The sequence below is a fragment of the Chanodichthys erythropterus genome, chromosome 23 (assembly GCF_024489055.1).
Source record: "Chanodichthys erythropterus isolate Z2021 chromosome 23, ASM2448905v1, whole genome shotgun sequence".
Classification (NCBI taxonomy): Eukaryota; Metazoa; Chordata; class Actinopteri; order Cypriniformes; family Xenocyprididae; genus Chanodichthys; species Chanodichthys erythropterus.
This window is the reverse complement of record NC_090243.1, coordinates 12,074,238-12,087,140: the sequence shown is the minus strand read 5'-3', so window position 1 is coordinate 12,087,140 and position 12,903 is coordinate 12,074,238. Positions and strand designations below refer to the sequence as shown.

At 38.9% G+C, this 12,903-nt stretch overlaps 1 protein-coding gene across 1 annotated transcript in view; it reads right to left on the bottom strand.

The window, feature by feature from the left end:
• Positions 1 to 12,903, bottom strand: part of ek1 (eph-like kinase 1) — an 86,607-nt gene that overhangs the window by 19,169 nt on the left and 54,535 nt on the right. The window contains exons 9-11 of the mRNA XM_067378664.1: positions 6,972 to 7,039; positions 6,224 to 6,349; positions 5,900 to 6,085 (exon numbers count right to left, since the gene is read on the bottom strand). Of these exons, the coding sequence (XP_067234765.1) occupies positions 5,900 to 6,085; positions 6,224 to 6,349; positions 6,972 to 7,039 (380 nt within the window). The remainder of the gene's footprint in view (positions 1 to 5,899; positions 6,086 to 6,223; positions 6,350 to 6,971; positions 7,040 to 12,903) is intronic.

The window sequence follows — 12,903 nt, the reverse complement described above, 5'->3', positions numbered from 1 at the left end:
AAATGAAAATAGTGACGACTCTTGTCTCCATGAATACAGTAATAAACGATGGTAACTTTAAACACATTTAACAGTACATTACCAACATGCTAACGAAACATTTAGAAAGACAATTTACAAATATCACTAAAAATATCATGATATCATGTCAGTTATTATTGCTCCATCTGCCATTTTTTGCTATTGTTCTTGCTTGCTTACCTAGTCTGATGATTCAGCTGTGCACAGATACAGACGTTAATACTGGCTGCCCTTGTCTAATGCCTTTCAAAATGTTGGGAACATGGGCTGGCATATGCAAATATTGGGGCGTACACCCCAACTGCTGCGTAACAGTTGGTGTTATGTTGAGATTCACCTGTTCTTCGGAGGTCTTTTAAACAAATGAGATTTATATAAGAAGGAGGAAACAATGGAGATTGAGACTCACTGTATGTCATTTCCATGTACTGAACTCTTGTTATTTGACTATGCCAAGATAAATTCAATTTTTCATTAGAGGGCACCTTTAAATTAATACATTATTAGTTAACTGCGTGATTTGTATATGTACATTTCTGAAATTACATAACTAAATAATTGTACATGCATTTTCTGTAAAGCTGCTTTGAAATGATATGTACTGTGAAAGGTACTATACAAATAAATGTGATTTGAATTGAATTCTTTAGCCTCTTTAATTCAATTAGACAGTTTTGCATGGTAAAACCTTGAAAACATTGCATCCCCTTTAAAGCACTGTTGTTACCGCCATTGCGTTGTGACTTTTGCCCATTTCGAGCTGCAATACACAAAGTAAAAAGAAAATGTGAGTAGACGACCTTGAGGACAAAGGTAACAAGACATCTGCCCTCTCAATTTCAAGATACAATTTAAGCCTGCAGACTGGCGATTTACGGGTGAGGCTACAAGCAAAGAGTCAATTGGTGTCATTATGGTTTTGTAATCTCTACTTCAGCAAAGCACAAAGAAATTGAATCCAGTAAAATCCTCATTCAGCCTAACAAGCTATCTAAAGCACATAGCCCTAAGAGATGTTACTGTTTGTGGTTTGAAACGAATAGAGCTAGCAATGTGTCCTAGCTGTCACTGTAAGTAAATCACAAATGTATTGGTCACGCCCTTTAGAAATGATGTCACACGACAAGCGTGGTGAAGGATATCCGAACAGATCGCGCATTAGCTTATCAACGTGGGACAAATTGCTTTGACAGTGAGCTAGTTGGATAACGTGGCCTCCCTGCCCTCAACCTACAAAAATGAAATACAGAACGCATTCAAACAAACCACAACATCTCCCTGACACTGCAGATGTTCGCATTATCAGATCAAATCGACATGCATTTCCGTACTCTAGCTGTTTGGCTTCTTAAGAGATGGCTGACGGTTCTACTGATAAGTTTGTTAATTAAATTACCTAGCTACTTATCCATGCATTCACATTTAAGTGAGATTGATGCTGAAGCAGTTTTAGGAGAGATCCAATTAGAAAGCATTCACACACACACACTCAAACGTCCATGATTAAAACAAGGCAATGAGTATATTACGTCCTGCTATGGCCCGATCTATTCTAAGCGCCTAACTGCTGTTGAAAGGTTGTAATTATGGTCATTATCACAAGAGCAAGGAATGCATGTATTTAAGGCAATCTGAAAAAGGTGATTTACATTAAAAGAGCTGCAACTTCTGCATGTACTCTGTACTTCATCTGCAATCTCATGCTGCGGGGGCTTTTGATGAAATGACAGCAATTTGTCGTGAAATATCAGAGGATAAAGGAATGTTCCGGTTCAAAACAAGTTAAGCTCTAGCTTAAAAGCACACATTACTCTGAACAAAGCAATACTTTCAATGATTTAGAAATGACATTCTCTTATCTATTGTTCGAGCTGTTGACGGCACAAAAAACTTTTCTTGAGGACTCAGCTGGAATGAACCTGAAAATACAGCCGTAGATAGCGAACGTTATCAGATAGTAGACCGTAGTCCGCTAATCTGATGGTTAGATGTACAATGGGTTTATAATAGAGACGATGACAGCTCTGTGTTTTTGTAAAGATGGGGGATAAAGAACTGAATGGGGCATTAAGGTCTATTCGGATTCCATTCTCTGAGCTGCTGACACATTTGCATTACAAAAAGCTCAATCACGGTCTAATTTTTTCCGTCTGAGGTGGTAATGATAGAGCGCCTCTCCGAAAGCTGTGTTACGTGACAGATGCTTTTCATATTACAGCGCAAAACTCTTTGTCTATCTCGCCGTCGCTCCATCAGGCAGCATAAACACTCCTCAGCCTCTTTAATGCATCTCCGCTCGGCTCCATCAGCACCGTGATTAGTCTGCGTGTACGAGGAGGGGGCAGGATTGACAGCTGCTTCTGTAATGCAGTGCGAGAGGTCGCTGACCTCTCCTGTCCCCATCCCCTACGCCATCAGGCTGATCTGTGACCTGTGAAATTACTCCAGCTATCAAATCTCACCCAATCAGTGGTGGAAGAAGACACGTTCGCGAACAGACACACGCACACACGTGTGTTATATTACTTTAGTGGAAAAAAAAGAGCAAGATGGAAGATACGTAATCTGATAGTTTCATTGAGTGTGTTTACATATGTGCGTAGAAAAGGTTCTCGTGCAACTCTCCACAGGTAAATTCATACATAATCACACCTAACATTAATGTTTTTTATATACATTTATATTGTAATAATTTCACATTTAATCTCCAAATTAGTGTAGAAACAACAAAGACAGTATATTTTAAATATTTGATCTAATTGAATAAAGTTATCAAACACAGTCTTCACTGCATAAATTATAAATTAAATATAGAATAATCCTTATTAAAGCTATAAAAGCCATTTAGTCAAGAGCAGGGAGTGATTCTCTTTTTCATTTGTTGTTTGATTAACCTTAATGACAGACTGCAGCAGGTTTATTAGGCTGCTGTCACTTTAAAGGAACACTCCACTTTTTTTGAAAATATGCTCATTTTCCAACTCCCCTAGAGTTAAACAGTTGAGTTTTACCGTTTTCGAATCCATTCAGCCGATCTCCGGTTCTGGCGGTACCACTTTTAGCATAGCTTAGCATAGTTCATTGAATCTGATTAGACCGTTAGCATCGCGCTTAAAAATGACCAAAGAGTTTTGATATTTTTCCTATTTAAAACTTGACTCTTCTGTAGTTAAATCGTGTACTAAGACCGACGGAAAATAAAAAGTTGCGATTTTCTAGGCTGATATGGCTAGGAACTATACTCTCATTCCGGCGTAATAATCAAGGAACTTTGCTGACGTTCCATGGCTGCAGCAGTGCAATGATATTACGCAGCGCCTGTGAGCCCCTGCTTGCACAGGGAACGTGCCTTGCAACCATGGAGATGTTTGTGAGAGACGCTGCTTAATATCATTGCGCCTACTGCAGCCATGATACGGCAGCAAAGTTCCTTGATTATTACGCCTGAATGAGAGTATAGTTCCTAGCCATATCAGCCTAGAAAATCGCAACTTTTCATTTTCTGTCGGTCTTAGTACACGATTTAACTAAAGAAGAGTCAAGTTTTAAATAGGAAAAATATCAAAACTCTTTGGTCATTTTTAAGCGCGATGCTAACGGTCTAATCAGATTCAATGAACTATGCTAAGCTATGCTAAAAGTGGTACCGCCAGAACCGGAGATCGGCTGAATGGATTTGAAAACGGTAAAACTCAACTGTTTAACTCTAGGGGAGTTGGAAAATGAGCCTATTTTCAAAAAAAGTGGAGTGTTCCTTTAAGACCTGACATGGATCTGACACGCATCCTATTTCCTCACAACTCTTTACGTTCATTTAAGACAGAGGATAAAACAGCCATTTTGGTATAATTTTGTGTTTTTGTCCGTTCAAGCTCAATGCGGCGAGACAGCACACCACTGATTTCTCTTTTATTTGTCACGCTTGAATGGTTATTCATGCAAAAAGCGTGATCATAAAATGTAACTCTAACTAAAGGATCATGGAAAAAATGGATGCTGCAATAATTGCATTAAATATTTTTAACGCATTAAACTGAAAAAATTAACGGAGTGTGAGTGGAGACACTATTTACACTAGCTCTGCCCACCAATGTCTGGTTGGGCCACTCATGTTTTAAAAAATACGCACAGAATTTAACAACTTCAGTGGTGCAGCAGTAATGAGTAAGGTTCACAGACCTGGCTTTTAACACGATCGACGCGGGTTCGAATCCGCCTTTTGCAGAGCTTGCTCTTCTCCATTTTCCCATCACATATCACATCAGAAATGCATTTGTTTACATCAAAAATTAAAATAATGTTCTAAAAGTGGAAATAAACTGCCTAACGGGTGTTTAATAATAGTAAAAGTATTTATTGGATAGGGTTTGGGGAAGGTGTTTGGAAGGTTTTTATACTCTTAATAAAGCAGCAGCATCCATTTAATCATTTTAATAAATATAATCATTTACACTATGATATTATTGCATCCTGTTAATGTACAAAAATACTGAGCTGCAAATAGTATCTGCCAATATAAAGTATAGATAATCTATCGCTATTTTCAGCGTGTAAATAGCATATCGCTAAGAAAAATGCTCCTATTGTCACTTAGTGTAAATAGAATATATTGCTATTTTCACTTAGTTTCTTTTTTTTTTTTAAATATAATTATTTTTTTAAACTAACCACTCCAGCTGCAACCCTCTGACATACTGTCAAATAAAAAGAAAATAAAATAAAAAATAAAAAAAGAAGAAGAAACACTTTTCATAAATTCCTATTTCTATGTAAAACTCACAAACAAATATGTTGGCATATGGTTAGTGAATGAGACCTATTGTGAGAGCCAAGTCTGTGTACCTTTGAACATTCCAAGCCTACAAAAATTAAAATGTCTTACCGACATATTTGTTAAATGAAGACTTTCATAACATCATAATTATGTTCTAACAGCACAGAATTAAAAAGAAGAAAATTACTGTATTTTTTACATAATCAGAGGTGAAAAGCTGCTCTCTACCACCAACATTAATATTAACTATTTGAACCGAATCAAACTAAAGGCCACCATTAGCATTTTGCGCATGTAAGAGGAACTGGGAGGAAACGTCGAGAGGATTAATGTTAATATTTGTGACATTGAATATTCATGATCCCTCCCAAAACTCACATCCAATTACATGTTTGTATTATCGATATTCATGCAGCTGGCATGAATATGGATGGTCCTTTTGTTACAGCGCCTGCCAGTCTAATCCACAGAGGCTTGAAAGAGGAAAAAGATCTGTAGAGGAAATTACCACTCAATAGTGACCAAAACACCTGTTGCAAGACACTGCTTTTTTTAAACACAGACAATAGGAGCCCTGAAACACACACAATGGCGACAGCATTCTCAATAAGTTGGCAAATTATAATGAGCATCCTCATTATCATCTGGGAGCAGCGAGCATCAATTTCAGGTTCTCAGTAGTGGCGATACAAGCAATCAGAGGTAATACAGACCCAATATGCCTTCATGAACAGTGAGAATGAACGGTTTTTTCCATTTATTTTTCCTCCAAAAAAATTAAGCTAACTCTCTCTCAATGATAATGTGTTATCTATGACCTTTTTGAAGACATTATCTCACCAGCTAGTGTGATAATGCATTGCGATAAAAGCATATTCAAAAGCATATTGTCATAGCACATTTGTATTCTGAAGAAGTAGGGCAGAAAATCACAGATATAAACATTGGCATACATATTTATTCGAATGAATATTCATGATCCTTGCTATTTTGTTTTTGTTGAAGATAAGATTGTAAGGTCAATTATCTCGGTGTGGAAAACACAGGGGGTACAAACTATTTCCAGCAACAGACTTTGCATGCGTTTCGAATGTGAATGCTTACATCTGGTGACGACTCCCTCCAGTCGAATGATGTTGGGATGGTCGAACTGGCCCATGATGCTGGCTTCACTCAGAAAGTCACGTCTTTGCTGCTCAGAGTATCCGGCTTTAAGACTCTTGATGGCCACCTGGATCTCCCTTTTACTGGGCAGCCTCAGACGCCCACTACAAACCTCTCCGAACTCACCTGGGAGTCAAACAAGAGCCTGTCAACAAATTGAATTTAACCCTAAATCCCTTATTTAATTTCATTACATTCCCCTGGTGAGCAGTTCAGTTGGTTTACACAAGTAGGGCATGTTCTTGAGCAATTCATTTCACTTACCAGCCCCAATAACTCTCTCAATTCGGATGTTGGAAACTTCGATTTCTTTGGCGAAGTCTCGCACCGCCTGGTTCGGGTCCTCATACGTGTGCGGGTGAATGTACGTGCGGGTTTCAGGAAGTTTGACTGCAATGCAAAATTGTAGGATAACGGTTGGGTTGTTTTACAGTCACTTTAGTTACCTAGACTGAACCATCCATTTTCCTAAAAGGAGGGGAGTGCCGCATTTTCAACCTCATTAAACATTGTCTCTGGCAGGCAAGAAAAGTGTCATTAGAGAAAACACACATTAGGCAACTAGAGCGATCAGTGACATCATTTATCAGCAGATGCATTAGAGACTCTGCTCACTAACCAACAACTTGCTGGAAAAGCATTCACTTTCTTTATCCATCCATCCAGAATTATGTTCGCCGTCTGACTGGCCAAAGAGACATACAACCCCTATTTCAGGGGTTCTTAACTCTGGCCGTCGAGGTCCATTTTCCTGCAGCTTGATCAAACTCACCTGCCTATAACTTTTTAGTAAACCTAAAGACTTTGATGAGCTTGTTCAGGTGTGTTTGTTTTAGGGCTCGAGGGCTAGAGTTGAGAACCCCTGGCCTATTTGTTGAGATTTCTACTATTTTCTTCAAATGAACTACATTAGACTTAGAAAAAAGTTCAGGTTTTCAACATTTGCCAGATATTTTGCTGATTACTCTTAAAAAGATTTCTTTTCCAATACCAAAAAACCTGCATGCATTACCTCGTCCATGCTGAAACTGCATTTTCTCTTCCTCAGGGTCTTGCTTTGCTTTAATATATCCACAGCGCCTGGAACAATAGGAAAAGCACAATTAAAACAGACAGACACAATGGAATACATGCTTTCTCTCACATTAATTCAACCAACCAATTCCCCAAGACAAAGAAAATGTTGATAACTGTAGAATCAAATCTACAGCGGCCTGGTCGGGTCACATATATCATATTTTTACAGTGTAGGTTAACCATAATGTGTCTTTAGAGTCCAGTTTTCCCACCTAGTAAAGATTTCACGGATCTAATCCACTCTTTAGCTCTGGGAAAATGCAATCCTGTTACCTCTGACTTTATCATTAACTACATCATTCCTCTCACAGTGGGATCATGAATAAGGAAATGCCCCAGATAATGAATATTCCAATACACTGGGGAGGAAAGGTGGCCAATGTAGGACTGATAATTATGTTCATTATTCATTTAATCCTCTTAGTGACACACGCTCACACATTCCCTTTTTCTGTCATGTCTTTAACAAGAACGTATTGCCAAAAATGTAATGTCACAGGCTGACTAGCCGTAGTAATTATTCATTATGTTGAAATGTGGAGAATGGCTGCAGAATGTCTAAAGACTGGAACATCTGATGGAGACCAGGTGGAAAAAGCTTTCCTAAATGGGTTTCTAGGGGACCCTGGCTCAATAATACAGGTAAATATCCACGTATGAATAGAAATACATGCTGGATTCTCTATTGTGCTATAGCTGATGACAAAATGCAAGGCATTTCTTCTAACTACAGAAAAAGAAAGCTAAGTGGTCCGCAGCAGAGAGAAAGTGTTATGAATTATCACATCAAGGGTATAATCCAGCTAGAGTTGAAAGCCTTTGGGGGGAATTCACACAGGATTCTTTCTTGCATCCAAAACCAGCTAGAGTGCAACAGAATTAAACAGATCGCAGGGGTCTTGAGGTGCATTTTTAAAAGTTAACATTTTAAAAGTTAGACATTTTTAACTTGACAACAAGCAGCGAGATAAGACATAGTGGATAAAATTGCTCGTCTGATGATTGTGTACATAGATCACCAGTACAAAACCGGTGTGAATCCACCTATATAAAGCCTATAATTCAGGAATAAGCACCATTCAGAACTGAATTGAGAATGCTCTCTAATTTGTGATGAGCTAGCAAACAGGAAGCAAAATGGCCATTTAATTTTGGATTTAAATTAGACTTAAAAGTCAGACAGACAAAACAATAGATAGAATGACAGAAAAAAAGAATGACAGATATATAAAAAGATAACCAGAAAGACAGAATGATAGATAGATCAAATCATATGATAGATAGATAGATAGATAGATAGATAGATAGATAGATAGATAGATAGATAGATAGATAGATAGATAGATAGATAGATAGATAGATAGATAGATAGATAGATAGATAGATAGATAGATAGATAGATAGATAGATAGATAGATAGATAGATAGATAGATAGATAGATAGATAGATTTGCCCTGCAATTAGACCATAATGACAATGCAAAATCATAAAATCTCTGCAATCAAACCGCTAAGCCAGTAATACTCCTGTAGAAGCTGTGGGGAAACGATCATGTGTCAGTGTTACCAGTATTTTGGTTCTTGTATTGATTTTATGCAAAGTTAACAATTCTAATCAATACAGGATACAGAGTCCCTCTCTTTCAAGAGCCAAAGCATACTCAGCTGCCCCAGAGCAGTCAAACCATCAGGGCCTGAGGCCAGGGTTGGGGCAAGAGCAGACCTGGGGGTCTATTACATAATGGGAAGGCCGCTGGGTTCATTCATGCCCCCTCTAATCCGCTATGTTGCATCTCCCTGTGGATCAGCGGGGGGTAAATCTTTCCCTTTCAGCTGTTGTACATCCCCGTCTGGTGGGGGGTTCAGACGTACATGTGTGTCGTTTCCTCTCTGCTGCTTTTAATGAGACTGGGGGTCTCAGGAGAGACCCCACCTGTTCATCAGACACACATACACCCACACCCCCCTAAATAAATGCTTGGGGCCTAGTGTGCATCTGTGCACAGGTACAACCCCCTCAACCCCTTCGATCTTTAACCATCCCATGTGCAAAACACAGTCTATTAAGCGTAACATGCTTGCAGAGCTGGAGGGGTTAGCGGAGGTGGGTCGCCCGACTGAAGCATGTGGTAATCAGGGAGAGTAAATCGACGCTCCCGAAACCAACCCCACTTGCTCTCTAACCTGCCCCGCCATCCCTTGAGGTCCCGCAGACGGATCCCTCCCCCTTGCACCTGCTGCAGCGCCGCTCAACACGCCGATGAAACACTTCCAGTGCCGCTGTGGGACACCCAGGAGCTTCTAAAGTGAAGCGTGATCCCACCCTTCAACCTTCCTGTCGCTCATTTAAATGCAATATGCACGTTGTGCCGCTATTTGCATATTCTGTTGTAACGGTGTATAAAAAGGAAAAAACGTGACAGACTAGTGTCTAGAACTCTGCAATTAACGCATTTTTCAACTCCGAAGCATTCCTCAAATCCCTTTTGTGCGGTGATAAAGACGTTTCGCAGCCCTACACCGCTGGAAGCCCTTTTGTCTATGACCCAGTTTCTTTTCCCTTTCTTCTTCCTCTCTTTTGTTTTTCTCTTGCTCTCACAGTGTGAAGCTTGTATCTGCAGGTGACAGTGCAGCGGTGCAGCTTTGTATCTGCTGACAGGGCTCACATCTTTCTCTGTGCCTTTTAGAGAAGGACACTGAGAAGAACGGTGCAAAATTAGAGGGATTCCTAAACTGTCTGGACTGCTTGAGGGAACTATGAGTGTGAGCTGACTCAAATAGTCTGTCATAAGCATTAAGAGAAAGATGTACTGGAGAGAATGAGGAAATAGACATATTTAGTGCTTGTCAAGAAAATAATATTAGCTTTACAGTGCTTCGCTTTCTCTGTAAATACCGGGTCATTCATGTCACCCTCCATGCCTATCCATTGCGGTGTTCAACAGGGATATATTTTCAGCCCTCTTTTATTCTCCCTCTACATGCTCCCTTTAGGTTCAATATTCCAAAAATCTAACATAAATTATCATTGTTATGCTGACAACCTCCAACTATATCTTCCAATCAAACAAGGAAATGACTTTTCATTAGATCATCTCTTCTCACTTCAATAAAGTCAAGACCTGGATGACAATTAACTCACTGCAACTGAATGAAAATAAAACCTAAGGGCTTCTACTGGGTCCTGCTGCAACCAACAACTCCATTAAAACACAGTTAGGTTCCTTAAGTAACAACCTGTACAATCATGCAAACATTTTTTTGCTATGGATACACTATCAGAAAAAAAAAAATAGCATATCATTGGGGCAGTAAACTCAACGGGACATCTTTGTACCTTGTTTAACCCTAAAAGGTTCATAGTAGTACCTTGAGTACATATTGCTCTAAGGTACTATTATGCACCTTTTAGAGGTAGATAAGGTACAAAGTTGTCCCTTTAATGGTTCTGCCCCAGTGGCAAGCTGTTGTACCCTTATAAGTACATTTGTTTTTCTGACAGTATCGTTTGCCAGCTTTTTCTTTCCCTGCAACTGATATTTTGACCCTATATGCACAGAAATTATGTTGATATATAAACTACATACCATCAGACAAAGATACTATGAAAAAGAACCAAATAGCAATGAGTTAATGAGGTACGAGCATAAAACAGTGTTGTTTTAATGTGGTAACTGTCTCCTCTGACCCTCAAACTAGTTCATTACATAATGATACTCCAGTTCATTGAGCTAATGAGGTAAAGCAGCTTCCAGCTGGGTCTTGAGATCTGTTCAGCATGCAGCGGATGGCAGGCCAGCTCCGGCTTTCACCTGCTACAAGGACATGCCAAGCCACTGGCATGGTCAGTACATCCCAGTAGGGTGGCGTGCACAACAGAACAAAATTTAACTGATGTCCTTGCATGTTGCCATGTTCTCCCAAAGGAAAGTTCTAATTTGGCATGATTCACTGAAGCATGTATTTTATCTAGAAAAACTGTAAACAAAGAGTTGATGCATATGCAAGCCCTGACGCTTGCTGTCAACATCATAGATTAAGATCAAGAACTAATAATGACAAAACAAGTGTATATACTTTTGGAATTCCTCCTAAATATACTGCAAATAGTGATTTTCACATTGAGGGGCATGGCAGTCTCAATTCACAACTACATGAAGAAAATGGTAAAGAAAAAATGGAACCTGACATAAATCTTAAGGTAAAAAATGTAAACTTTCAATGTTAAATGTTGCTTTAAATGTTAAATGCTACATGTGATAATTCATGATTTTCTTAAGAATCCTTTTTCCTTTGTCCCACTTTACCAGAGGCATATTGGCAAAATGGAAGCAGGTGATACTGGTAAAGTTGTACAGCTTATAACATAATCTTAAGAGGAATCCTGAGTTTATTATTTAAGGGTTAGTTCACCCAAAAATGAAAATTCAGGTAAAACCACTTGTGACAAATGGATTACTTTTATGATGATTTTACTATCTTTCTGGGGGTTGAAAGTGGTAGTTGTGTAGGCTGTCAATGGAGGGACAGAAAGCTCTCAGATTTCATTAAAAAGATCTTTAGTTGTGTTTTGAAGATGAATGAAAGTTTTACAGGAAATTAAATTAATTAATTTCTTTCTTCTGCCTAACACAAAAGAAGATATTTTGAAGAATGTCAGTAATCAAACAGTTAATGGGACCCCATTGACTTCCATAGTATTTTTTTTCCCATACTATGGAAGTCAATGGGGTTACCTGCTTGGTTACCCATACTCTTCAAAATACCCTTTTCATACAGGTTTGGAACAACTTGGTGTGTAAATGATAACAGAATTTTCATTTTTATTAAAACAAGTTTGATGAGCTCACAAAAAATGACAATGTGGTCCCTAGAGACATATCTGTAAAACGTAAAAAAATAGATTTACAATCAAGCTAATTATAAAAAGAGGAAATGATTGTGTGTTTGGAGGAAATGGACAGACATAAATTCTGAGCTCCTCTGACAGGTGTTTTAAAAACACTGACTCCATCAGTTTAGGGTTCATTACGCTAATTGAAATCCAGAAGAAAATCGAGCTGATTGATGGCGCATCCTGGTCTCATCTCTATCCATTGCACACGCATCCACCTCTATATTCTGGAATGTTCCGCTGACGCGTCCAGACACATCTACAGCTGGCCTGCCATCAAACGAATGGAAATGAAATACTAAGTGAAGCTGCATGCTGAGAGAGAGCGATGTGCTCAGGGGCTACACGGCCAGCTATTTCTGCTTGGAAATGCGTTGGAACAGCCAGATGGAACTGTTTGGAAGAAAACGAACACGCTCATGCAACCATTTCGGAATGGCACAGTAATTCCATGTTGTGTGTGTACTTGGATGTGTTGCTATATTTCTCTGTTAACCCACATGCAAATTGACTGACTAAACAGTCATGGTATGGTATCAAACCCAAGGGTGAGATAGAGGTAATGTCTGCACTAAATCAACCGAACAAGACCCATTAAGCCCTCGGCTGTGCCTCTAAACCATGATCTACACTACTCAAACACAGCCTACAGTACATTCACTCAATTTGGTACAATGATGACACTAGCGGGAAGTAGATTTCATTCAGAGTTACACAACACTGTGGGATTTACTACACAGAGAGAAACCTCTCAGTGTGAAACCTCTTTCTGATTGTGTCTTTCTGTTTTCAGTTCCTTTATCGCAATGGTTGCAAAAACTATTCATATCAAAACTATTCAAATCCAGCTGGAAAGACCCACAGCCTGGATCATTTTGTGGTTGTAATTTGACAGAATTTAATAATTTACTCAGCCATTATGTTTTATAAGAGTCCCTTAGAATGTTCAACCATCAGAGAGCAACTGATAAAT